The 25335-nt window shown below is 62.4% G+C and overlaps 4 protein-coding genes, 1 long non-coding RNA gene and 1 other non-coding gene across 11 annotated transcripts in view; 3 read left to right on the top strand and 3 right to left on the bottom strand.

The window, feature by feature from the left end:
* Positions 1-308: 308 nt before the first annotated feature.
* Positions 309-5434, bottom strand: MCRIP2 (MAPK regulated corepressor interacting protein 2). 3 transcript variants are annotated; one of them, XM_081820424.1, is made up of 5 exons: positions 5250-5431; positions 5037-5154; positions 1227-1354; positions 944-1010; positions 309-679 (listed from the first exon to the last, which is right to left on the bottom strand). In XM_081820424.1, the coding sequence occupies exons 1-5, from the start codon at positions 5299-5301 to the stop codon at positions 664-666; spliced, it is 381 nt and encodes a 126-aa protein (XP_081676550.1). In that variant the 5' UTR covers positions 5302-5431; the 3' UTR covers positions 309-663. The 3 variants fall into 3 exon arrangements, with proteins under 3 accessions (XP_081676550.1, XP_081676549.1, XP_081676551.1); XM_081820423.1 differs by having other exon boundaries at positions 909-1010; positions 5250-5412; XM_081820425.1 differs by lacking the exon at positions 944-1010 and having other exon boundaries at positions 5250-5434.
* Positions 5435-5469: 35 nt separating this feature from the next.
* On the top strand, positions 5470-9554 carry LOC115942897 (uncharacterized). Its single transcript, XR_004077473.2, has 2 exons — positions 5470-5632; positions 8133-9554. It is a non-coding gene; the product is annotated as an uncharacterized LOC115942897 (long non-coding RNA).
* A 1853-nt stretch (positions 9555-11407) lies between these two features.
* TRNAG-CCC (transfer RNA glycine (anticodon CCC)) lies at positions 11408-11478 on the top strand. The gene has a single exon. It is a non-coding gene; the product is annotated as a tRNA-Gly (tRNA).
* A 356-nt stretch (positions 11479-11834) lies between these two features.
* METTL26 (methyltransferase like 26) lies at positions 11835-13604 on the top strand. Of its 2 annotated transcripts, XM_006739085.3 has the most exons (6): positions 11841-12117; positions 12269-12431; positions 12620-12679; positions 13044-13111; positions 13218-13296; positions 13373-13604. In XM_006739085.3, the coding sequence occupies exons 1-6, from the start codon at positions 11921-11923 to the stop codon at positions 13418-13420; spliced, it is 615 nt and encodes a 204-aa protein (XP_006739148.1). In that variant the 5' UTR covers positions 11841-11920; the 3' UTR covers positions 13421-13604. The 2 variants fall into 2 exon arrangements, 1 of the variants encoding a protein (XP_006739148.1); XR_014145421.1 differs by having other exon boundaries at positions 11835-12117; positions 12620-13111.
* Positions 13605-13914: 310 nt separating this feature from the next.
* Positions 13915-17852, bottom strand: WFIKKN1 (WAP, follistatin/kazal, immunoglobulin, kunitz and netrin domain containing 1). Its single transcript, XM_006739084.3, has 2 exons — positions 16143-17852; positions 13915-15442 (listed from the first exon to the last, which is right to left on the bottom strand). The coding sequence occupies exons 1-2, from the start codon at positions 16311-16313 to the stop codon at positions 13967-13969; spliced, it is 1647 nt and encodes a 548-aa protein (XP_006739147.2). The 5' UTR covers positions 16314-17852; the 3' UTR covers positions 13915-13966.
* A 128-nt stretch (positions 17853-17980) lies between these two features.
* RAB40C (RAB40C, member RAS oncogene family) overlaps positions 17981-25335 on the bottom strand; it is a 28571-nt gene continuing 21216 nt past the window's right edge. For 2 of the 3 annotated variants that reach the window (XM_081820427.1, XM_081820426.1), the window contains exons 5-7: positions 20710-20826; positions 20239-20461; positions 17981-19738 (exon numbers count right to left, since the gene is read on the bottom strand). In XM_081820427.1, the coding sequence (XP_081676553.1) occupies positions 19458-19738; positions 20239-20461; positions 20710-20826 (621 nt within the window). In that variant the 3' untranslated portion in view covers positions 17981-19457. The remainder of the gene's footprint in view (positions 19739-20238; positions 20462-20709; positions 20827-25335) is intronic. The other variant, XM_081820428.1, reaches the window with a different exon arrangement.

A 25335-nucleotide genomic window follows, 5' to 3' on the forward strand; every position in this document is an offset into this window, starting at 1 on the left:
CTCCTGAGATCTGGCCCCAATCCTGGACCTCTGGGACTCGATCCCCCGGCCAGTTGATAACATTTGTGTATCGTGAGATGGGGCTCAAGCACTTGCCAACAGGGAGAGAAAGCTGGGTGGTGCCGGGTAAGGTCCAGCGACATCCAAGAAAGATGAGCTGGCCCAGAGAGGGCCCCAGCACCTCCATCAGGACACAGGAAGGCCAGAATTGGGCAGAGCTGCAGCTATGGGGCCAAGGAAAGGCTGGACCTAGTATGTGAGGACCCTGACCCCACCCCCCACATACCAAATAAAGGCCACTCGAAAAGGGCAGTTTCTCAACTTTATTAGTGTGGAGCTCCTCCCTGCCAGCCCCAGGGGCTGGTCCCTGGGCACAGTGAGCAGGATTGAGGTCAGACAGATTCAGCTTCTGGCCCCTGGCAGCATAGGACAGCTGGTCCAAGGGGTCAGCAGGTGCAAGAGTCCAAATGCTGGCACTTCAGGTGTGGCCGGCTCCTGGCCAGACTCAGGGTGAAGGATGGCCTGCCTCGGCAGCTAAATAGGGCTCCGTGGTCCTCTCCTGGCAGGGGGCAGGGCTGGGCCCTGGGGCAGCATTCCTTCCAAGGCAGCTAGGAGCAGTTAGTGATTCTGGCCAGGAACTGCTGTGCCCACCACTCGTCCAGGTCAATGGGCACAAAGTCTGTGGGCAGAGTAGAAGGCCCGGCAGTGATGCTGCCTCCCAGATCAGTCAGTGTCTGTCCCTTTGAGCTGACCACAAGCCCCTCCCCCAGACCCAAATGTAGCAAGCACTGGGAAGAAGCAGGTCAAGTTCAAGCGCCCTCCCCAATCCCCTAGGGCTAGAACGCAGCAGGGTCCAGGTCAGGGTTGGAGGGAGTGGAGGGGACTCCCTGAGAGCAGGGGGGGCTCACTCTGCAGCCGGGGGCTGGGGGTCTTCTCCACGTACTGCACAGGTCTGGGCCCACTATCGCCAGTTGGGCCACTACCCAGCTGCTGTTCCACTTGCTGCCAAGCTGTGGGGGGAGGGCAGTAGGGCTAAGCCAGGCCCCTGGCCTCCTGTTTCCCACCCAGGACCCCAGCTAAGAAGGGGAGTAGGCAGCCCACTGGACAGTCACAGGACCAACAGGGAGACAGCCTAGGAAGAACCCAGCCTTCTAGCTGCTTGGAACCAGGTCACAGTGGGGAGGAGGAACAGGGGCCCAGGCCTCACCCTTGGGCCTCGACACTACCTTCAGACACAAATCGGACGTTCTCCTCATGGGCCAGCGTATAGGTCTCTTGGGTTCCCTCAAGGGATGGAGATGTGGCAGGGGGCCGCCGGCCATTCACCCGATTGAACACAAGCCTTGGTCCCGGACTGTGGAGGGGGGAGGAGCCAGTCAGCAACTGTCCTAAGCCCAGGTGATGCCTGGCAAAGCTCCAGGAGCAGCTTCAGGCCACCCCCACCACTCCCAGGCCAGGCCCAGCCTGGGCACTTCCTTGACCTTCAAGGTAGCTGCGTGCTGCAGTGTTGGCCGAGGAGGCCTCTCTCCTGCAGGCCCAAGCCCCCAGCAGCTCGATTCACACCTGCAGTCCCCAGCCCTGTGCCTCAGACTCCCAGCAGGGTTCCATGCTCAAGGCACACAGGTACTCCTCCAAGGGTCTCTCGGGCACCCCTACTACCACCTGCATCCCACCTCCCCAGGACCAGCCAGGACTCCAGCAACCCATGTTCAGATCTAAGCTACAACCAGATCACTCTGACCCAACCACAGTTGGCCAGGCACAGTTCTCGGCCATTTTCTCTACCCCGCCCTGCCGAAGCTTCTCCATCTCACCACTGTCCCCAGTGTGGGAGAAAGGACCCAAAGAACAAACAGGCAATCGGTGCCCTTCCCTCTTCCTGGCTGCCCCAGGCTCCGTGGGGATGAGCCCTAAGTGATGGTCTGGCCAAAGAGCACTGAGTGGAGAAGTTGTGACTTCAACCCCAGCCCATCCCTGCAGGTCCCAGACGAGGCAACGCTCTTGCCCACAGAGGGTTGGGAATGCTGAGTGAGGCGATGGCCCCCAGGCTCCAGAGCTCAGCCTGGTGGGCATGGGATGTCCAGGGAGCCACTGCGCCTGTCCTGGTCAGCGATCAGTGGGGCCCAGGGCACTGATGGGCTGCGCTTGCCGGCGGCAGCTGGCCTAGCCCTGCACACACAAAGCCCAGGATGGGGCCGTGGAGGGAGCGGGGCCCGCACCTACAGCAGGAGGTGGGAGCCGGGAGTCCTGGGCTGCACGTGCCACTCCGCCAGGCACTCGCGGTCCCGCCGGCCTGCTCGCCTTCCTGGGCTCAGGTGCCCCACCGCCGCTCGGGGGTCCTCCTTGGCTGAGAGGGGCACTAAAATAAAGAGGAGTGTCTTGAGGGGCACCGGTCCCGCCAGCTCCAGGCCAGTGAAGAAAATGTAGGGGGGCGGGGCTCCTCCCAGGCCTGAGCTGCATCAACCAGAAGGTATGAAGGTTTGTCCTCAATTTGGACAGCCCCTCGCCTGCCACCCCCACCCCCACAAGCCTGCAGACTCCAGGAAAGTGGAGGCTGGACACCGCAGAAGGAAAAGCAAAAAGGGAACTGCAGCCGTGGGCTGTGGGTCACAGGGACCAAGGCCGTGGCCTGACCAGGGCTGAGCAGGGGCCCGAGCAGGCAGGCACCCACCTAACCCCTACCCCACTGGGACTTAGTTACATAGGATGCTCCACAGGCCCTCTGGGGAAAGGGCCCTGGCTCGAGCGTGCACCTGTGGATGAAGGCCACACTGTGCCTGCTCCCAAGGATGCTGCCGTAGGCACACTCCAGTGTCCCTGCTCAGCACCCACACGGCATCCTGGCACTGAGTCTCCTCTCTGACTCCCACGGTAAACCACCCACCCATTTCCAGCCCAGGACCCTGGGCTCGAGACAGGGAAGTGACCCGCCCAAAGTCACACACGGTGAATGGCTGCTAGTTCCAGAACATACCTGCACACCTGCCTGACCTCAAAGCCCACGACTCAGTAAAACTGCTAGGCCACCTCCCCGACCTGCACGCATGACCATCTGGGGGTCACGTGGCGTCATTTTATCTTCTTCCCGACAATGAATGTCACCTGCACTGATCTCTGCTCTCTGTCTCACACCGGGAGCAAGAGCGGCTCAGAGGCACGGCCCCATGGCAGGCCAGAACCCCAGCCTGCAGAATTAGCGGGTCAGACCTTTGAGCACCTGCGGCGCACCAGGCGCACCAGGCGTGGAGGATGCAGCAGTGGCCCAGACACCCCCTCTCTTGTGGGCAAGTCGGGGTGAGGGATGCCGTGTAGTAAAAAGGCACTACAGGGGAAAAATCAGGATAGGAAGGCGCGTGGAGCCACTCTGGAGGGTGGCCCCCCGAGAAAGTTCAGGAGAGGGGGTAGGGGGGACTCACTTGGCCTCCCAGCAGGGTCTTTTCAAGGCTACGGGGACTGGGAGGGGGCCCAGCACAGCCAGCACATGCTGTGCCTGCTCACCACTCCCTGGCACGCAGTAGGACCCACACAGGACTGAGGCAGGCCGAGGGTTGCGCTCCCTCAGGCCAGGCTGGTCAGCACCCTCCTAACCCAGCAGGCTGCAGTGTGCCCAACTGGCTGAGGGTGAAGGTGAGGCCTGGTGGGGGGGGTTAAGGGCTCTACGCAGTCTTTCCCATCTCCCTCCCCAGCACGCCCCAACCCTGGCACAGATGCACCCTGATTTCATCAGCAATGGGACTCAGGAGAGGGAGGTGACACGCTTCTCCAGGTGAGAGGGTGGGGGGCACCCTGGACCACTCTGCTCCCAGGTTATCTGCCTAGGTGACTAGTCGTGGCTATACACCTATGTCTTGTTTACTCCTCTGGGCAGTAGGGCAGCCGTGAGGGCCAAAGCTGAAATCACAAGGCAATATTATAACACAGCCTGGGTCCCAGGAATTGCCCTCCAAGGCCCTGCTCCCCTGTCTCCCCAGAACCCACCTGTGGTTGCCCTAGAACGTTTTCATCACTAGGAAGCAACCTCAAAATGTCAACGTGCCCCCAGCAGAAGCCACCCCCACCCTAGGGAAGGGCCTCAGCCCAGAAAGATCCCCACAGGCTGCCCCCTCCTGGCAGGCCCCCACCACCTGCACCCTCAGAGCTGCCTCGGGGGCCCAGAGTCAGCCACCCTGTTTATCTGCTGCCCCTACCCATCGCCTAGCCCAGGAGGCCCCAGGCTTTTGTGGGCTTGGAAGAAAGCCCTGGATCCAGGAAATGCATAGAATAAATGAAACCAAAGGTCCAGAGCTGAAACAAAAAAGTAAAAGGCTCAGCTCTGGGGGATGGCGGGGAGGGGGGGGACTCTGACCTCCAGGTCAAGGTCATGTGAAGGCCAAATTGGCCAGGACTGAGATTCCTGTGGGGCAGGCGTTGGGCACTGGCAAAACTGCTGGTCAGGACAGGCAGAAAACTGCAGGTTCCGACAAGGCCTGAGCATCTGCGGGAGGCCTCCAGTGCCCAGCCAGGGTGTTTTGGGTGAAGGGCACAGGAGAGCGGTGCCCTGGTAGGGCCAAAGGGAACCACGTGCACTTTCTCCCCCAGCCCGCCCTTGCAAGGACGGGGCTGGCTGCCTCCCGCCGGGGCCAGAGCCAGGAGGCCTTGCGGGCCAGCACCCTAGGAGATTTTGCTCCCGCCTTCCTGGGCAGCTCGCCTCAAACCTTGGCCTCGCCGCCCAAGGTCGCCCGGGGCATCTGAGTCAGCCGCGTGGAGCTCCTCCGATCCAGGAGCTGGTCCGCTTCCTCCCCACTCGGGCTCCGCCAAGGTCCCACTGGGCCAGAGTGGGAGAGGGGATCGTGCACATCCGCCCCAACCCCCTCCGGCCCTGCCAGGTGCCAGGTGAGGTGGGGGCGCGGAGGTGCGGAGGCCAGAGCCGCCCGCGCGGGCGGGGTCGAACGCCCCGCCCCGCGCCCGCCCCGAGCATGTGGCCGGGTCTCCGCGAACCTTCCCCAAGGTCAACCTCTCGGTCCCGCGGCCCCCGGCGGCCGGCCCGCGCGTCTCACCTCGACAGGGGCCAGGGTCCCGGCGGCTGCGCCCGCGGGGGCGGTGGGGTCGGCGGCGCGGGCTGCCGGCATTTCAGGAGCTCGCCGAGCCGGCTCTCCACCTGCTGCTGCGAGGGACCTGCGGGCACGGGGCGCGTCAGCCGCCGCCGCGCCTGGGCAGTCACTGCGCGGACCCTCCCCCCGGCGGCCCTGCCCGCCCCCCGCCCCGCGCACCTGTGCGGCGCTGCGCGACCAGCTTGCTGGGCCCCTTGGTGATGGTGTACATGGTGCGGAGGGGCCGGCCGCCCGCGCGCTCACCGGGACGCACGCCCTGCCCAGCCCTCCGCCGGGGCTCGCACTCGGCGGGGGCCCAGGGCGCGGCCCCTTTAACGGGCGGCCGGGCGCGGCGGGGAGGGGGCGGGCCGCTACACGCCCCCGGCCCTTAAAGGGCCCGCGCGTCCGGGCGGGCCTCGGGGCACGCGGCGGAGGTGGCGCTCCGGCCGTTGGGGAGACTGGCTGCGGCGGGCAGCCACCAGCGCCCCACCCCACATGGCCCACGGCCAAGGCAGAGGAAGCGTCCTGGGGCCTGGGACGGCCTTCCACCGCCGGAAGGCCAGGTGAGCCGCGGGTGCGGGGGTGCGGGGGTGCGAGTGGGGGCGCGTTGGCAGGCGCTGGGGGCGCTCTGTGCGCACCCTGGAAGCAAGGCTGTTCCCATTCACGTTGGGGAGCTTCAGCCAAGGTGCCTGGGTGGGCCTGGGCCAGCGTGAAGGGTCATTCTTGGCCTGGGTCTTGGGACCAAGGGGCCGGAGACCAGAAAAAGTGGGTTTGGGCAGAAACCTGGCGTCCTGGGAATCTCCCTTGCACTCTGTGGGACAGGAATAGTGGGGTGCACTCTGCTCCCTGACTGAGCCTCCCATGCCAAGACGCACCCCCAGCTCCAGGGACGGGGGACCCCATTCAGTCTGGGAGCAGTGTGGGGGTGGGATCTTGGGGAGAGAGGAGGTGGGTGAGTGAGGATCCCGGGTTTGCCTGTTTCATCCCAGTTGGAGAGGACCAGTTACTGGTCCCCGGACTCAGGTGGCCTGCCTGGAACGAAGAGGGAGGCGGGCTCCACCCCCGGGGTTCCTTCCTGAGAATTACATAGAAGTGCCCCTTCCTCCCAGCTCAGGGGCTGCTCAGGGCTGGGGGTTTCCCCACTGCTGCCCAGGCTGTGGGAGAGGAAGCACCACACTCTGGGGTCTGTGAGCCCCAGGACCTAGCGTGCTCAACGGAAGGCTCCCCTCATCCTCCGTTTGGTTGAGTTCAATCCTTAGCATGCCCCCACCCAAGAAAACACTCTGCCCAGAGTTGTCCAGGAATCCGCCCCCGAGGCTCTTACAGCCACTGCGGGGCTCGCATGCTGTTCCACAAATATTTGAGGAAGCTCAGCTCAGTCCAGCAGGCACCAGCGCCTGGGGTGTCCACTGGGGCCTGGTCTGGGAGCTGCCGCCCCCAAGGGGCAAGGGGACTTACCTCAGCAGCGGCCCAGTGGGCCCCTGGAACAAAGGCCCAGCTCCCCCCACACCTCACTTTGAGAGCAGACTTGAAGCCTCTCCACCCCCCAGGCAGAGCGCAGGACATTGAGAAGGTTGGGGGGTAGCCCTGTCGCTGGGGCAGGGAGTGACAGCAAGAGGAACTCCCTCCCCACCTGCTCTGTGCTGTGTACCCCCCCCCCCAGCTTTCCCATGAACCTTTGTGGCTGGTGGGAGGGAGCCAGGCCTGCTCAGGTACTCTTAGGGAAGTGTGTGTCCCAGGGGCCCCCCTCCCCAGCTTCCTGCTCCGCAGGGTGGGCTGGCCTGCGGCAGGCCTATGATCCTGAGAAGGGAGACAGGGTCCCCCCAGGCAAGAGCATGTCCAAGGAGTCCAGGCCCGAGCAAGCCCCTCCCCAGCCCCCCTGTGCACCCTGCAGTGTCTGTCCCTTGTCCCTCCCCATAGCCGACTCAAGGCCAGCGTGGTTCTGCACCATCTGTGCTGGCTGCCTGGCCTTGAGCACACTGCTCACTCATGCTGGGGAGACAGCCAAGGTTCGGGGAGGGGGGGCTGTGTTCCCCCTGGTGTGGGGAGCAAGGCCCCCAGGCTGACACAGACTCTGAGAGCCCCTCCCTCGGGCACACCCCTCAGGCCTGCACAGACAGGCCCAGCCTTCGCTTAAGCGCTCTGAAAACCCAGGCCTTGAGGCTCTAACGTTCAAGCCCTACCTGCAGGCCTTGTTTCAGGTCAAAGGTTGGGTCCAGAGCCCTCAAAGCTCTGGGGAGAAGCCCCTGAGCACAAATGATCCTGACAGGTGGGAGGGGAGAAGGTGCAGGAGCAGCAGGGGAGGGGGGGTATGGGGTGAGGGAGAGCCCAGGGGTCCCCAGGATAGCTGAAGGAGGAGGAAGGCCAGGTGGTGGGGGCAGGCAGTGAAGCCCCCTGCATCTGGTTGGGGGGGCAAGTCTCCCCCAGAGGGGCCTTGGCAGCCTCACTGCTCCCAGGACACACCCTGGTGGGGGTGTTGGCTGTGAAGCCCCTGCAGGACCTGCCACCTTCCCTGTTGCTGGGGAGGCTGGGAACCTGCCCCCAAGCCCAGCAGGGCAGCCGCCCCGGGGGGAGGGGCCTCACCCAGCTTGCAGATAAAATGGCTGTCTGGGTAAGAAAAGGCCTTCGCCTCACAGACCCCAGTCGTCGTAATAAAAGCAAATAGAAATTTTCTTTCAAAGATTCTAAATACAGTTCTAAAACTTAACCTGAAAGAGGAGGAAGTTTGTTTTCAGTCATTCTCAGTAACTGGCTCCATCTGAAATCTACGCCCTCAGCAAGGCAGATCCAGGATGGTGGAGGGCCGGCCAGCAGACTCCCCGGAAAGGCGCTGGCTGGGGGCTCCTGGGTCTACTGCCCAGTTTCAGGGATTGCTTGGCCATTCCCAAACCTAAGTGCACTGGGGGGTTGAGGGGTGTCCCCCCAAAAGCTATGCCCACTGGGAACCTCAGAATGTGACCTTATTTGGAGTAAAGGTCTTTGTGGTTGTAAGTTAGGCAAGGTTTCCAGATAAGGTCATCCTGGATTAGGATGGGCCCTAAATCCAATGACGTGTCTTTGTAGGAGAAAGAGGAACGTCTGGACGCAGGTAGAGAGATTAGGTGAAGGTGAAGGCAGAGTGCCTGCAGGCACCAGCCCCCGGAAACGCTGAGGCACCTTCTTCCTGTAGGGCCTCTGGAGGGAGCAGACCATTCTTCTCTCGGACTTGGAGCCTCCAGAAGTATGGGAAAATAAATGTCCATTGTTTTAAGCCACCGAGTTTGGGGTCATTTGTTACAGTAGCTCTAGGAAGCCAGTGTATCAAGGGAGGTGGCGGTGGATGAGGGGACAGGAAGGGGAGTGCCCAGTGCCTGGCAAAGGGCTGCGGAGGAAGCCTGCACCCCTATCGGGGGTCTCCTGTCTGCTCACAGCTCTCTGGGCACTAGAGAGTTATCATGTGGCTAAACACTTATTTGGAAAGGTGGCCCGTGCCGAGGTACCTTGCACACAGTCGGTGAGAAGCTCAGGAGGGCTGCCTGGGAGCTGAATTCTGCCTCAGGAGACAAGATCCTAGAATGCCCCACCGAGCACAGGCCCTAGCAGGGTCAGATACTTCCAGGGGACAACTGTTCAGCATTCACTGGGGGTCCTGGACCCTCAGAGTCTGACACACAACCATGACTTTCCAGAAAATGTGTTCGAACGTGTTCACACAAGCATTCACATGTGTATACACGTACTCACACACACTCGTGCACATACTGCAGCCTTCTCTAGCTCTGAGCTTGGTGAGCGCAGCGGGCAGGGGGTAGCTCACACAGCGGCCAGCCCAGGCCAGCCCAGAGCAGCAAATGTGGCAGGTGGTTATTGCCTGCAGCCCACGGACAAGTCCTTGAAACAGGCAGAGTGACATTCCTCTAGGGACTCAACTGCCTCTATGTTGACACTTTTCTAAGGGCAAAAGGCAATCCTAGCCTCATCCCACCCCCACCCCCAGGACCCTGTGAGTCTACTTTAACATGTAAGAATTCCTTTGGAAACTTCCTTTATCTCTACCCCACAAGATACATGTTGGCAGCATCCCCCAAGCATATGGCCCACCGATATACATCTGAAGGGTCTCATGACTCAGGTTTTATTAGATGGTAATAAATGACCTTTACCCAACAATAGCTAGCCCTCTCAAGGTCCTGGAAATCTTGCTTCCAAATGCTTTAGAGACTTACACTGTCCCTAACCCCCTCCCAACTTGAAAGGATGTAATGGGGGGACGCCTGTGTGGCTCAGTCTTTAGGCATCTGCCTTCACTCCCTGCTCAGCGGGGAGTCTCATCTCCTTCTCCCCCTGCTGCATTCTCTGTCCTTCTCTCTCTGTCAAATAAATAAAATCAAGAAAGAAAGAAAGGAAGAGAAAGAAAGAAAGACCACTCCTCATGACCCCAGCGCTGCTCTTTCTGCCCACAGGTCCTGTCCCTGTGCTTTAATAAAACCACCTTTTTGCACCAAAGATGTCCCAAGAATTCTTTCTTGGCCATAGGCTTCGAACCCTAACGTCTTTCCTACATCAGATAACAACCTAAGGCCAAGTGCTGTTAAATGAAGACACTGCTGGGTATTTGGGCAGCTTCTGAAGCTGGGCCATATGACCTGGAGGAATCAGGGAGACTGGTCAGTCTGGTTTCTTGCCTCTTACAGAACACCTGGTGTAAAGGAAAACACTTGCAACACTTTATATATGTCCTACAATTTAACTCAATTCTGACACTATCTGCCAGGCATGAATGCAGACTCCCCCCAGGCTGAAGGCCCCATCCCATGAATTCGCCACCACGTCCAGGCTGTCACCAGCTGTAAGTCAGGGTTCTCACGACCCCCTTCTCGAGCGCCATAATTTGCTAGAACAGCGCACAGAACTCAAGGACCTAACACCTTACTTACGGTTACTGGTTCATCATCAAGGCTATGACTCAGGAACAGCAGATAGAAGACACCCACAGGGCGGGTAGGGGGGGTGTGAGGGTGGGGAAGGAGCACGGAGCTTCCAGGCCCTGCCTCCTGCCTGGGAGCACCACCCTCCCCCTCCTGGCACCTCCATGTGCCCAGAGGCAACAGAACCCCTTCATTTTGGGTTTTTAGGGAGGCCCCGTTACACAGGTGTGGTTGATGAGATCATTCATGGTTGGTGATGGGCTTGGTCTCCAGCCTTCTAATCACACGTCCGGTCTCCTGGCTACCAACCCCTGAGCTCCAAGAGTCACCTGGTTGGTGTGAACCCAGGTGAGGCTGAAAGGGGCTTGTTATGAACCACAGCAGATGCTCCTCTCAGCCCCCGCACATGTAAGGATACAGAAAATGCCCAGCTCAGCCGGCAGACCAGGTGGAAGGAGGCAAAAGGTGATTCAGGCAAGGGAAGCTCTGGCCTGTGAAACAGAAAGCCTAGGGAAGGGTGGTCACGTGCAGAATGCCAGTGTGGCTGCCTGGAGGGGGCGGCCGCCGACTGAGTAGCACTTCCCTAGGGGGCCGGTCCAGCCCCGACAATCCTACGCCACTTCCCCACCCTAAGCTGCAAGACTGTCCTCGCCCCCACCCAACCACATTCCGGCCCCTCCACGACAATCCCAGGTTAAAGCCTGGGTTGGGGCCACCCTCTGAGCCCCGGCCAGAGTGCTGTCAGGTATGGGGGTCTCTCTCGTGAAAAACTGCGCAAACAAGGGAGAGAATCTAGCCCGCTGCGGAACGCGGCCCTCAGCCTGCAGAACGGGGCCCCTCGGAGCCACGGGCCCCAAGCTGACCACCCGGGAAATACCGTTGGACACAACAAATAAGCCTCCGACTCGATTCCGGGGTCGCCGAGCCCCCTCACAACGTCCGCAAACCCTGGGCTAGCGCGGGTCTTGTCGGCCTCGCAGGACAGCCCTGAGCATCACAGCTCCGGTCCGTCCGGTCCCTGCCGGCCAGGGCCGCTCCACCCACGCCCAGCCGGCATGAGCCCCGCCCAACCGCGAAGGCCCGCCTACAAGGAACGCTATCGTAGCCACGCCCCACCGGCTCCGGACGCCCGGAGTTGCCATGGTTTCCAAGGCGCGGGCGCGAATCGTGGCCCCCAGCCCTCGTCCCTTAGGTCCGCTCTGTCCGCTCTAGCGCTGGGGGCCCAGGTGACACCGCGAGACTGCCCCCGTCTTCACTTCACGCGGACCCGGCCAGTCCCAGTGCTCCCACCCCAACCCGCCCGCCGGCTTCGGGGCGCTGGGGCGGGCATTCCCCCCGCCCAGGGGCGGCGCGCATGTACTATGGTACTTCTGCGCGCCGGGAGGTTGCGTCACAATCCCTTAAATCTCGCGGGCGGCTTGTGTGTCAGCAGCGCCGCTGGTGTAGTGGTATCATGCAAGATTCCCATTCTTGCGACCCGGGTTCGATTCCCGGGCGGCGCATCTGGTAGTTTTCATTTTCCCCATCTCAACAAACTAATTCTCGCTAACGACACTAATTTCAAAAGGAAAGAAGACCACAAGGAAACACCCATTCCGGAGCAACGCGGACAAGGCAATTTTGGAGAATGAGACAGTGACAAGCTCCATGAAAATGCCGGAGCGACCATGGGCCACTGGGTACTGAGCTGACGGTCGCCTGTAAGCCAGCGACCCCAACTCAACCGACCAATGACCCCGCCGGGGTTGCGGCTCCCGGTGCCCCTCCTGCGGCTGCCGGCCCTTTAAACTCCCAGCCGGCCTTGCGGCGCCGGACTACAACTCCCGGCCGGCCTCGCGGCACCGGACTACAACTCCCGGCGGGCCGCGCGGCGTCGGACTGCGGCGCCTGGTGGGTCTCGCGGCGACTGACTGCGGCTACCGGCGGGCCGGCTGAGCTGCTGCGATGCTGGTGGCGGCGGCGGCCGAGCGGAACAAGGAGCCTATCCTACGCGTGCTGCGGCAGTACATGGACCCGGCCCAGCGCGGCGTCCGCGTGCTGGAGGTGGCCTCGGGCTCCGGCCAGCACACGGCCCACTTCGCTCGGGCCTTCCCCCACGCCGAGTGGCAGCCGTCCGACGTGGACCAGCGCTGCCTGGACAGGTGCGGCGGGGCGCGGGAAAGGCGGGACCCCGGCTGGCGAGAGCGGGCGGGGCGCGGGGTCAGGCGGAGCAGGGCCTGTTCCGCTGTCCCGACTCCCCACGCCACCGGGGGACCCCTCAGCTCCCCTCAATCATGTGCTGCCCTTCTACAGCATCTCGGCCACCACTCAGGCTCAGGGGCTGTCCAACGTGAAGGCCCCGCTGTACCTGGACGTGACCTGGGATTGGGAGCACTGGGGCGGGATCCTGCCCCAGTCGCTGGATCTGCTGCTGTGCATCAACATGATCCACATCAGCCCCCTGAACTGCACCGAGGTCTGTGGGCGCGTGGCGAGCCACCCACCTGCGCTGCGGGGCAGCCCTCTGGGTGCAGCGGGAGGGAGCAGGGTGGCACTGAGGCCTGAGGAGGTCAGGCTGAGTCTCTGGCCAGAGAGGTGGAGGGCTCTTTCAGGTGCCTGGGGAGAGAAAGCTCCTCACTGACATCCTGCTTCCTCACTCCCCAGGGGCTCTTCAGGGCAGCGGGACATCTGCTCAAACCCAAGGCGCTTCTGATCACCTATGGGGTGAGTGCTTCGGCCAGAGATGATGGGCCTCCCCTGGGAGGCAATCCTGATCCCAGCCAGTCTCGGCTGCGTCCTACTTTCTGCACTCCCTCCTTTTGGTTGCAGTATTTTCAGTTGCCTTCTTCCTCGACTGCCCTGCACTCAGGGTCTTCCTTCTTGAACATACTTCTGGTCATCTGCCAGTCTCCCTCCAACCCCCTGGCTCACCAGCTGGTCCTCAGCTGTCCCCCGCCCTGGGGGCAGGGAGGGGTGTGTCCTTTTCATTCTCTGGGTGCCGGCGTGCAAGACTGCCTGTGTGTCCACGGAGGCATGGCTGACCCCGTGTCTGTGGGTGGCGGGCAGAGCCGTGTCCCCATCTCCGCAGCCTTATGCCATCAATGGGAAGATCACTCCGCAGAGTAACGTGGATTTTGATCTGACTCTTAGATGCAGGTCAGAGCTGGATGGTGGGTGGGGGGCCTGGCTGGGAGGGCAGGTGGGCTGGGTGGCTGCCCCCAGCCACAACTGCACCTTCTCCCCCGCCTGGCCCTCACTGCAGGAATCCTGAGTGGGGGCTGCGGGACACGGCCCTCCTGGAGGACCTGGGCCAAGCCAGCGGCCTGCTCCTTGAAAGGATGGTAGGTGGGAGGGCGGGTGGCATGGGCCGCTTCCCTGGGGGCCTGGTCAGCCACTGCAGCCCACGCTTCGCCCTAGGTGGACATGCCGGCCAACAACAAGTGCCTGATATTCCGGAAAGAGTAACTGCACCTGCTCTCGCGTGTTTGTGTTTCCACCAAGATCCCCCCCTCCCCTGGACCAAACCCAGAGGCCAGCCCCTGCCTCCCAGGGCTGGGCCATGAGGACTGGCCTTGCCCGGTCTGGGGGCTCTTGGCTGATGGCCACAGGGCTGCTTAGAACCTGGGAATAAAGTGTTGTCTGCTGCTCACTGCTGGTGTCAACCATGCCTCCTCCTGGGACCACACCTGGTGGGCAGGGGGGAGTCTGGCCTGTGGGGTCAGGGCTTGGGGGCCTCCTGGACCAGCTACTCTGCTGAGGGGACAGAGGAGGGAGTGAGAATTCAGGCCCTGCTGGCTGAGCCGGCTGCTGGGCTCTCCTGCCCCAAGAGGCTTGTGCTGCTGCAGGGAAACCGCAGGTTCCCAAGGACGGAACTGGGACTAGAGCCCATGCTCCAGTGTGCTAGCGGGACACCAGCTGAGGGCCCCCCAGGAGGTCCAGCACCTGTAGGCCACGAAGTCTGGGGAAGCGCTGGCTTTTATTCAGCAGGACAGGAAGGCAGGGCGGGCGGGGTTAGTCCTGGAAGCGGTTCAGCAGCTCGCAGGCCTTCTTCTCGAGCAGCTCCCAGATCTTCTTGACGCGCTTCTCGCTCGCGGCGCGGACGTAGCTGCCAGCATCCAGCACGGCCACGCCGTCTCGCACCTCCCCCATGATGACCAGCGGGCCGTCGCCTGCCGTCACGTTGGGGCAGGGGCAGGTCCAGTCCATACCACTCAGCGTCACCTCCAGGTACTTGGTGCCCAAGAACCTGAGGCCCATCTTGTCGTCCTTGAGCACCTCATCCAGGGCCACGCGGGCGATGCCACCGCCCCCCGGCTCGGGCTCCTCCAGCACCTCGGTGAGCCGCCCCACGATGGCGAAGTCGCTGCGGCACAGGCTCAGCGCCAGCTTGCTGCGGAGGCGGCAGGCCCGGCAGGGCGGCGTGCGCGGCACGGGGCAGGCGTCCTCACAGCTCGCGCGGCTCTCAAAGTTGTTGCCATTGCCCTCGCAGCCGCCGTACACGAAGGGGTGGCACTGCTGCAGCAGCGGGCTGTAGGCCCAGCGCGGCTCCCAGCCCTGGCAGCGGCCCTGCACAGCCGGCAGCGCGCAAGCATCGCCGGGGCCCCGGGCGCAGGCCTGCTGGCACGCCTCGTAGGTCTCGAAGCCGCGGCCACCTCCTTCGCAGCTGCAGGCGGGGAAGGTCATGCAGCCTCCCCGCTGTGGGTCAAAGTGCCAGAGGACCAGGCCAGGGGCCGTGCTGCTGCAGGCCCGCAGGTCAGGCAGGCACTCGGCCGGGCCAGAGGGCATGGGTGCCCCGGCCCCGGCCGGCTCCCGCCGGACCACGGAGAGTGGGAAGTCGGCCCGCAGCAGGCCGGCGGCGTTGCGTGCCGTGCAGGTGTAGAGGCCGGCATCCTCGGGCCGGGCGTTGTAAAGCACCAGCTGCCCGATGCTGGTGACCACCACGTTGCCGTACATCTGGTCTGGCCGCATGATCAGGGTCTCCCGCTGGTCGCTCTGCTTCTCCCAGGTCACGGCGGGTGGCGGGCGGCCGCTGACGTCGCAGTGGAGGCTGGCGGTGCCCCCCACGTACACCGCCTGTGGGGCTGGGCTGCTGTAGAGGGCAGGCGGCGTGGGGGCGTCCCCGGGCGTGGGGCGGGCCGTGGGCTCCGGTGGCCCTGGGCTGCTGGGTGCCCAGCTAAGGACGTGCTTGCAGGGCACAACGTGCAGGCGGAGGCCACGCAGGCAGGCCTCCGCGTCCATGTAGCAGCGGTTGTAGTAGGTGAGGCCGTCCGAGGCACAGGTGAAGCTGGGCTCCTTCTCGCAGCGGTCCCGGCAGCGGCACACGGGCTGCCCGTCCCATATGTCGCAGTCGGAGCCCTGCTGAGGGCACGTGAAGCCCTCACACGAGGCCAGCAGTGTGGGCACCGCTGGGCCGCCGGGGAAGCGCGCCGCCACGCAGCTCTGTAGCCCGCACACATTGGTACAGCACTTCTCGGCGGCCTTGCAGTCCTGGGGAGTGGGGAGTAGCTCAGTGGGCACCCTAGCTCCGCCTGTCAGCTTGTCCAGAGGGAGCTGAGCCCCAACTGCCCTTCCCGGAACCTGTGTCCCCCGGGAAAAGCCCAACACGTTCCCAGAAATTTCCTTCCCATGCTCTACTACGATCAGACCCTGTCGAGCGTGTCATGTCACCGAAGCTCACTGAATCCTCAGGTCCTCACCCCACAGAGCAGGTTTCATCACACCGACGAGGAAACCAAGGCCCGGGGCAGGGGTGGGGGGTGGGGGGCCACGTACAACGTGCTCAAGGCCACTGCATGTGGTGCAGGGTAGGGCTGCAGGGCAGGTGTCCACGTGTGAACCCCCCTGCCTTTCGACCTTGCTGGTCCTGAGAACAACTGGTCCTAGGGTGGGGGTGGGCAGGTTTGGGGAGCGAGGAGGGAGCTCTTAATCTCAGACACATGAAGGCAAAGACTGGGGGTGTCCTCTGGGACCCTCATACACAGAACAACCTAAAACCCCAGCAGCCGAGTGTGGGGAGCCTGAGGAGGCAGCAGACTCCCAGGAATGGGGCCGCAGTGCAGCTGCTGGGGTCCCCCTGTGGGCAAGGCCTGTGTGCAGGGGTAGGGCTGGGCTTCCCCAGACTCACCCAGCCTCCAAGGTGCCCTAAGCCCCCCACATTGTCCGACCCCCAACCAGGGCCTGTGCTTACCTGGTCCCTGACGCACTCACGCTCACAGGTGCTCTGGGCATCCACCCACAGGTTGGGGCTGAGCTGGTTGGGGCACACGCCCGAGTGGCTTCTGGGTCCTGGCGGCAGGCTGGCCCCCAAGGTCAGCCCAACCACGAGGAGCAGCGGCAGGAGTGGCCTCGGGGCCAGCATGGGGACCGCTGGGCCAGGGGGTGGGGGATGTGCCACCAGTCCTTCCTCAGGCCCTGCCTAGCCTGCCCCCTGAAAGCATCTACCTTTCCAGGCCTGCGGTTGCTGCCCCTGCCTCGGCCCCCGACTGATCCCCGGGGCTCTTCCCTGGCCCCCAAGGTCCAGCCCACAGCAGTGCGAGGGGCTGGGTAGGTTCCGGGCCTCTCACAGCTCTGAGTCTGTGCATGTGGCGCCAGCCCCTCCCCTGCCTGGCCCCTCTGTGGTCAGCACAGGGCAGGGGGTGGGGAGGGGAGGAAGGCTGGGGAGGGGCCGAGGCCCAGGAGCACAGAAGACACTGGCCACGAGGGTCAGGAGGGGCGGAAAAGGGCCAGAGAAGGGCTGGCTCTGGCGGGGGAGGGGAGGGAGGCTGTAATTGGAGCCCCTCCTCCCTCTAGGCACTGGGCTGGGGATGGAAGGGCCCAGGGGTCAAAGCTGCCTCTCAGACCTTCCCAGCCCAGGTCAGAGGAGGGGCCTGGGCTGGCCAACCCCCTCTGGCTCCCCAACCCGCCCCAGCTGGCCCAGGGCCTGGATTTCCCCCACAGCAGGTCCACACCAGCCCCTTACCCAGATTCATCACGTCCATAGGCACAGGGGCTGTGTGTTCGACCCCACAACGAGTACGCGTGCTGCTCCCTCCGCAGGAAAAAAATCTCACAACCTTCTCCGTGATCCTTCTCAGGGTCACGACATGTCAACAGGTCTTGGGGTCAAACTGAAACCCTTTCTGCTAGTGTGGAGGCCTCCGGTGACCCGAAGCTGATGGGGGTTGGGGGAGGCCGATGCAAGGCAGGACTTTGCATTTCCGGAGCACCCCCAGCATGGCTCCAGGTCCAGGCTCTTCCACGACCTGGCAAGGCAGGTACCAAAGAAGTGAGGTCCCAGGACGCTCAGCAGGGAGGAAACCATGCTGGCCGGCATAGCCACCAGTCACACAGGCAGCAAACACTGGAAACGGGGCTGCTGGGGCCGAGGACCTGAGTGTTTACTTGGGGTGACTTGAATTTCAGTAGCTGTAGCCCCACACAATCCCGAGGCCAAGGTCATCTAAAAAGCATCCTGGAAAGGGCAAGTTTCCCAGAAGCTGCTCAAGCCCCTGGGAGGAGGAGCCTTCCCTGGGCGGGAGGGGGGGTGGGGGGGATGGAAGCCCCTCCTTGGCAGGCCTGGCAGGGAGATCTAATGCAGCAACAGGACAAAGCCGCTGGACTCTACCCTTCCAAACCCTTCCCAGGGGTTCCCTCCCCACCCGTCAATGCCACCACACCCCTGGACTGAACCCCATTAGCAGGTGGCTTTCCCACCCCAGGCCCGGGAGGCTGTGCTGAGTCTCTGCAGGTGGGAAGCCCCCAAGTCATCCACTGCATCCCTGGCTCCGTGCCCACCACCCTCAGGCAGTTAGGCCCGCCTACACGGACATGGGAGGGGGCTCGGGGCGTCCCACTTTCCACCCTCGGAGGCAGCAGGGAGTAGCAGCCTCTGGAGTGCGGGGGGCTGCCTGTCTGGCCCGAGAAACGACCCATGTGTGGCCTGGACTGAGATGGCCGCAGCAGCCAGGCTCAGCCCTCACGGCAAGGGCCGGCACCACCCACACCTACCACCTGGCCAGTTAAAACCAGAGGCTCTCAGCCTGGCAATCAGAGCTGAATCACGTTTACTGTACAAAGAAAGGAAAACCGTCCAAACTGAGCACAGGAATGGCGTGTCAGACAGCAGCAAAGGGTAGTGTTGATAAAGTGAACGTAGGACTGTCCACGTCCTCAAAACAAAGTCTGTGTGACTGGGTTCAAAGTCCAAAGAAAGCCCCCCCGCAACCCCGCAGGCAAGGCAGGATGGGTGTGGCCTCCCCTGCCTGAGCCTGCTGAGGCCAGGCCTCATCGGGGACCCCAGACGCCCCGCACACGCAGGCCGCGGCCCCGCCCTGCCTCCCAGACACACAGCACGTAGAGTCCCAGAGCCCACGGCAGGGCCGTGAGGAGGAGGTAGAGCTGAGCACCAGTGTGACCGGCGGCCAAGTCGCCAGCAGGCGGCAGGAGGAGGCGAGGCCTCCTGCTCAGGGCTGGCTGGTGGGGTCTCCAGGAGAGGCTCGGGGTCCACCGCTGGGACCAGTCCAGGCAGCATCACTAAGAGATGCGTCAGAACGGTTTTGGTGACGTGCGACCATGAGGGCCGACGCCAGGCAAGAAGCGGGTGTGGGGTCACACCCGAGGCCGGCGAACAGAAGCTGGTGAGGACAGAGTCCAGGTGCCCCGGGACACGAGCGGGCGGATGGGTGTACACCGAGTGTCTTCTGCATCTTCCCCTGAGACACAGGAATGTCTGAGAAACACCAGCAGTCCACTGGGGAACGGAGCCCTTGCCCCCAGCCCTGAGCCCATCGAGCTGCACAGGATGTTGTCTAGGAGGGCCGGCGGGAGCCCAGGAAGCTGCGGCCACACCACGCCGACCGCTGAGGGCCGGAGCCGCCGCTCAATCATCTCGGGGCACACACCGACCCCCGTGTTCACAAAGGCTGGTGGAGGCAGCCATGGGCCCGAGTGCACTGCCCAGAGCTTCCACGTGTCCCCCCCTGCCACTGCACAGCCCACACCCCGCATGAAGTGTCTGAATTCAAAGGTTGAAGCCCTGACCGGGATTCCTCATCTTTGCCTCAAATCCCCTCCCCCTCTCCAAATGTCCCAAAGCCTGAACCCACTGCTGACAGGGGCTCACCATGCGGCTGCGTGGAGGCTGCCCTGCCCGTCCTTTAAAAATGTACAAAAAGGTGAACATCTTCCATATAAATAAGAAAGGGAGCCAGGCCTCCCGGGTCCTCAGAGACAGCACCCCCTTGAGGCTGGAGCCAGGCAGAGCCGCCTCCTGGGCACTTCCCAGCCGCACCGCACTGCGGGGTCCCGGGCTTGCTCCCCCGAGACCCCCGCAGCTCTCTCCGGTCCCACGGAACTTGTCTGGCGGAAGACCACTGCCTGAGCCGTGTGCCCCCACGCTTCCCGGGAGGCGGTGTGGCCAAAGCCTTCCCTGCACACGGCGCCAGGCCCAGCGCCCGGCCAGAAGCGTTCCCCAAGCACAAGCCCTCCCAGAGCGCACTGGACAGGGTGGTGCCCAGCCTGCCCGCTAGGAGATCTTGCAGTTGCTCCTTGAGCAGTTCTGGGGCGGGCTCTGGGGAGGGCGGATGGACTTGGACCTCTTGAGGCTGTTGCCCTTGTTGCTGCTGCCCCCTGCCCCACTGGCCAGCGAGTAGGAGCGCCCATGCATCATGACGGCGTTCATGCCATTGGCCATCGAGAAGGACTTGAGATGGCTCTTGATGGTGACAGGCAGCGGGAGCTTGTCGATGAGGTGCACGGGGGTGCAGGAGACAATGGCCCGACAGCAGAGGTCCTGCAGGCTGAACACTGCACATGGGGGTCAGACCGCGGTGGGGGGAAGGGACAGGTCAGACTGCGAGGATTGGAGAGAGCTGCCCTGGACACCCACCACTCCACCCCAGCTGCCAGTGTCCTGGCAGGAGACATAGGCTTCCAGCCACCCTGGCCCTTCTGGCAGCTCGGGTGGGATGGGGCTCAGGCTGAGGGACAGGGAAGCACACAGCCAGGACCTTTATGGGTCAGCTCTAGGAGGGCAGGCTTAGAAGCCGCTCCCTTTCCACTCTGGGGCAGAGTCCACAGCACTGCCTCCCAACACTGAGGTGCAGACAGGATGTCCTGCACAGTCCCCTCCTGGAACACCAGGACCCCACACAGAGCCAGCTTAGCCAGCTCAGCCGCCAGGGGGCCGGGGAAGCAGTGGAGGAGAGCTGGCCTCCCCTGCAACCCGGGACGCCGGCCCCTAAGCGGGCTGCCGGTGCCCCAGTCTGTTTCCGTTTTCTCGCCCACAGCCCGGGGCAGCCCCTTACCTCGGTTGGGCCTCCAAATCTTCTCCATGCCATGCCTCATGAGCACGATGCGGGACAGCTCGGTGAAGGACTCGATGACATTGAAGTTGCACAGTGGGCTGACCTCAAAGAAGGTCATGCCATTCTTTTCCGCGTAGGCACGCGCCTGCTCTGTTGGAACTTGCCGCTTGAAGGCCAGGTGCAGCCGGTTCCCAACCAGGATCCGGGGAACCCCAGGTGCATGCTTGGGGGGGACACAGGACTCAGCAGAGACACGAACATGGGACACCCCCCTCTCGGCACTGTCTCCCAGGCCCCAAAGTGGGCAGGGCCCTCACTGTCCATTCTCTGACCATCGAGTGCTATGGGGACACAGAGCCGGGGCCACAAGGGGGGGCAGCAAATGGGGCCCCCCCGGCTTCCTGCTGGGGATGGGAGTGTGTACACCTGGGAAGGGTGACCCTGAAGGGGTATCTGTGGGTGCACACCTACCTCATCGATCTCCTTGATCCACCGGTCAATGCCATCAAAGGACCAGCGGTTGGTGATGTCATATACCAGGAGGATCCCCTGCAAGGGAGACGCAGGCGTCGAGAGGCCTGGGGCCGCCTGGATGGAAGGGGTCCTGTGCTGGGCACAGTGCCCGCTGCAGCCAAGCACCGCTCCCTCCCAAAACAGGTGGGGCCAGGGCACTCGGCTCCAGCCAGACGACTTTCCAGTAGATCATGTGGGGGTTACTTAACACACAGCAAGGTGGGAGATGCATGGCTTTGAGACTCTCATGTTTCAGAGGCAGCCCTGGTACCGGCTCTGCATGCCGTCTGGCCAGCTCCGTATCTGTCTCCTCACTGAGGCCAGGCCCGTGTGACCTGGATGCCCTCTGTGTGGGGTGATGGCAACGGGGCATCTCGTGGGCTCAATGCTGCCCCCTCCCCATCTGGGGTACTTGGCTGGGACAATAGGCATTTTTTCAACTTTTTCGCTGTAAACACACTGTACGCATTAACCTGTGATCATTTAAAAATCACTCAAGTTAACACAGGCAGTCTACACAGGTCTACAGGATGCAGCAGGCCCTGTGGACAAGCCTGGCAGGCAGACAGCAGCCAGGTCCCCACACTCCGTCCAACAGTGTGCCTGCTCTGCCCGGGGCACCCGGGGGCTAAGCAGAGGGGGCTCTGTGTTCCAACCCAAACTTGCAGAGCAGGACGCCAGTCACTCCGGCAGGCCCCCCCCAGCCGGGCAGAGCATTTGCTATGGGAACTTTCCCGCCATATCCCTCAGAGACCAATTAGTTGGAGCTCAGCTCTGGGCTATGTGCACCTGCGTGACTCGCCTGTCATCCCTGCCCTAGATATCTCAGGGACCTATCACAAGCCTCAGAGAGGGGACTCCACCAAGCGAGTGCAGCTGCGGGCCCCTGCCTCTCTCTGCCCCTATGTGCCACACTGAAGCAGGCTCGGGACCCACCCTGTCCTGCCCCAGCAAGGCTGCGTTCAGCCTGTGTCTCCGTCACACACCGCACAGAGCAGCTGAGATCAAAGAAAACAGGGCACCCTCCATCTCACCATGAGCCCTGCCCCTCAAAACTGTCCTTCCAATTCTGGGAGACAAAAGCGTGGCCCCTAGGTCTTGTAAGCACAAAGGTCAAAATCCCACTCTCTGGCCGGAAAGCCTCAAGCTGAGCAGTGCGGAACCATGTGCCGACCGGGAAGGGACACTCGCTGGGGAGGAAGAGCCAGGCCTGGAGGGACAGCCTTCGGGACAGATGGGCCCAGACCCATGTGAAGTCAAGGGCTAAGGCACCCGTTTCGGGGACGCTGGAGAGTAGGACTGGACGGGACCCGTGAGTAGCTGGGCGCGAACCCCGCTGCTTGGGGCACAGGGAACAAAGCCTCCAGTTGGTGTGCAGGGAGGGCCATGGCACTGACGCCCCAACCTGGAAACACCCCTTCAAGAAATAAGCGAGGATGTTCCCATGAGCACTGTGCCTAAACAGGCAGTCCCAGGACTGCGGAGTAAGTCAAGCTACGGGCACACCACACCGACGACCCACCGAGCAGTGCACGTGGGCACACAGCAGGGCACACAGCAGACCGTGGGAGATACCCACCCTCAACAACTCACAGAGGGCAGTTTCCGTGCACAGCCACGCGCTGGAAGTCCGGGCAGGGACTCACGTTCCAGCTCTGCTAGCCTGTGTGAGGCTGAAGCGCTCAAGCAAGGGGGCAGAAGCTCCTCCCTTGGGATCAAGTGTCAGCTGTACCCCTCGGCCGCTGGGGAACCCCTGGCTGTCCTTCCCAACCTCCAACGACCACCACCCGTCTGGGGCTGCCCCAGTCTGACAGGCTGGGGCTTAACAGAGGGGACACCCCACACACACCCGTCACAGGGAGGAAGGACACACAGCGGGTCACACTGTAGGCAGCAGGGACCGAAAATGATCATGCATGTGGCCGGGAAGGACAGGTGGCATCAAGCACAGGCGGGACAGCTGAGAAACCAAGGCCAGGTTCTTCATTACCAGAATACCCTAAGGGGTTCCAGCTGTGAGTTCCAAAGGAGGAGGGACAAATGAATTTCACTATATTATACTTCTGTCATCAACGGAAGTCCTACGTGCTCAGGCTTTTTAAATGAGTGGGTACTCCAGGGTACAAACAGAACTCCTCCCCATCCCTCCAGGAATAACCAGTTCCTGTCTTATTCCTGACCCAGACCGGGTCACGGTGCACGCTGCCCAGCCCCCACCCAGGACCCCCTGCCCCACAGCAGCCAGCACCTTCCGCCAGGCTCATCAGGTAGTACCGCTGTTGGTGCTCAGGTTATTTCACCTAATCTTATCAGCGACACCTGCGAAGAGCACCCCCCGCCCCCAGCACTGGAAGATAAAATCCAAACAAGTGGAACTGCAGGGCCCAGGGGTTGGTGCCCTTATTCTATCAAGGTTATCTGTTGATTTAGGAGAGCACACACCATGTGCAGGGGGCGGGGAGGGGCAGAGGGAGAGAATCTCCAGCAGACTCTGCGCTGAGCGAGGAGCCCGATGCAGGGCTCGATCTCACGACCCTGAGATCATGACCTGAGCCAAAACCAAGAGTCCGAGTCCGACGCTTAACCGGCTGAGCCACCCAGGCGCCCCAAGGTTATTACTTTTGAGCTACAGCTTGTCCCTCAGAAGAGGCACAAATTTTAAGTATGAACAGTTGGATGAGTTTGGACAAATGTGAACATACCTGTGCCACCACCACCCCAACCGAGGTACAGAGGTGCATTTCTCATGAATTTAACTTTTGGCATGTGTAATGAATGCATTTTGTATGGTAAAGCTCCCAAGGAACAGAATACTGTGAGTGAAAGCCGCTGCCTACACCCCCACAAGCAGCACAGAAAATGGGGAGCAGCTGTCTAACGGCTTCCAGCCCATATGCCCACCCACCTGGGCAGTGACAGGTGGCATGATGGTGCCCCCGTCAGCACTCACTTCATGGTAACTGCAAGCCCTGGACCATTTCCCACAGGAAACCCCTTTTCATAGGAACTGAACTCTCTCCCACCAGACCAGTGCCTAGCCATGCTCCACCCAGTGCTAATCCAGCTGACCCCAAAGCCTCCATGAAACAGAACCTCCCCCCACCCCGCCCCCAGCTCCCTCCTTGCACTGAGCCCAGGGGACCCCAGGGGACTCCAGAGGACCCCAGCCGACAGCGCCAGCCTCCCAGGGACAGGAGCAGCCACCTCAGACCCCAGCAACAGCAAACATGGGCCATGGAAAGAAAGTACTCATGGCAAGAGCCACAAGACAGCACTGTTGTGGGGCAGGTGGGAGTAGCCAGGGCTTGGCCAGGGGCTTCTGTGACCTGGGCCCTAAGGGACCTGCAAGGCCTCTCTCTGGTCTTAAGTGAGGGTAGGAGAGTGACAGGAAATACAAAACTCAAGTAGAAGCCCCACGACTCTGGGTGCCATCCGCTGCAAACCCAGGTGGGTGCCACCCTGCAGACCCCCTGCACCTGTTCACTGCCACCGCCTGATGGGATGGGAGCACGACAGGCGCCCACTGCCACCCACCCAGGCCTGAGACCTACCACGGGCTCCTCCGGCCCCAGAACAACAAGAACCCCCAGAACCAGCAAAGCAAACGCAACAGCCAACACACAGCTGGCTAGGCTGGACGCTTGAGAACAGACGTGGGAACGCGACTTGCTTTCCCAAAACGTGTCATCTGGCAAACGTGCAGGCTGCTTCCCGGCTTTCTCTCGTGGTCCTAAGTGTCTGTTCACAAGCACGTGTCTGTGGTCTGTCCCATGCTGACACTCAGAGCAGGCAGGCAGCTGAGGCCAGGGGCCCATAATCATCATACCCAAGGGAGCGAGCCCCAGCTCTTCGTTTTCCTCTTGATTACAAAAGTAATGTGTTTATCGTAGCACAACTGAAAATACTCAAACCAAAAGGAGCACAAGAGAGTTCACCAGTAACCGCGGGGTGCGCGACAGCGAACACGGCCGTTTACAACGTCTCATCTTGTGTATGTAAAATCACACACGCAGTCTCTTCCTTAAATAAGAGGGGCCGTGGACTGTGCTTCCGTGTGCCTGAGCTCTCCCACGCTCACCTGAAGGGCTCTGGGTGCTGCAGGCAGTTCCTGCTACTTAACCCACCCCTGGTGGGGACGGGGCTGCTGACAAATGCCCCAAAGCGGCACCCCACTCCCCGAGGTCCTTCTGTGTTTTGTCACGGAGGATCAGCTGCTCCCAGTGGCACCCCAGTTATGGCAGCTCTGCAGGGCGCCGTCGACACCGGCGTGAACACTGGTGACGTCCCCAAGCCAGCGGCTGCAGGAGCGGGGCTCACTCCTCTGTGCCAGCTCCCAGGACAGGAGCTCCTGGCCAACCTCAGCAGAGCGCAGACGAAGGCCCCATTCAGGGTCTTCCTCCCTCCCCGAATGCTGGAGAGGCTCCCACTCAGGAAGGCCCTGGAGGAAGGGCTGGGTTGGGTGTTCCTGTCAACACCTCCTTGGACTCAGTCTGACTCCATCACAGACGAAATTTCCCTCGGGCTTCCCAGGTCCCATAGAGCAGAAAGAGTAGCACGGGGGGGGGGGGGGGGGGGGGGGGGGGG

The sequence above is a fragment of the Leptonychotes weddellii genome, chromosome 5 (genome assembly GCF_054177405.1).
Source record: "Leptonychotes weddellii isolate Sample4059 chromosome 5, ASM5417740v2, whole genome shotgun sequence".
Lineage (NCBI taxonomy): Eukaryota > Metazoa > Chordata > Mammalia > Carnivora > Phocidae > Leptonychotes > Leptonychotes weddellii.

Coding starts and splice junctions, on each gene's coding strand:
- METTL26 (XM_006739085.3), top strand. CDS start 11,921: ATGCTGGTGGCGGCGGCGGCCGAGCGGAACAAGGAGCCTATCCTACGC. Junction 12,118..12,268: donor GACCAGCGCTGCCTGGACAG/GTGCGGCGGGGC, acceptor GCCCTTCTACAG/CATCTCGGCCACCACTCAGG. Junction 13,297..13,372: donor GCCTGCTCCTTGAAAGGATG/GTAGGTGGGAGG, acceptor GCTTCGCCCTAG/GTGGACATGCCGGCCAACAA.
- WFIKKN1 (XM_006739084.3), bottom strand. CDS start 16,313: ATGCTGGCCCCGAGGCCACTCCTGCCGCTGCTCCTCGTGGTTGGGCTG. Junction 15,443..16,142: donor GTGAGTGCGTCAGGGACCAG/GTAAGCACAGGC, acceptor CCCACTCCCCAG/GACTGCAAGGCCGCCGAGAA.
- MCRIP2 (XM_081820423.1), bottom strand. CDS start 5,301: ATGTACACCATCACCAAGGGGCCCAGCAAGCTGGTCGCGCAGCGCCGC. Junction 1,355..5,036: donor GGACCCTGGCCCCTGTCGAG/GTGAGACGCGCG, acceptor CCCCCTCCACAG/TCCGGGACCAAGGCTTGTGT. Junction 1,011..1,226: donor CGTCCGATTTGTGTCTGAAG/GTAGTGTCGAGG, acceptor CTCCCCCCACAG/CTTGGCAGCAAGTGGAACAG.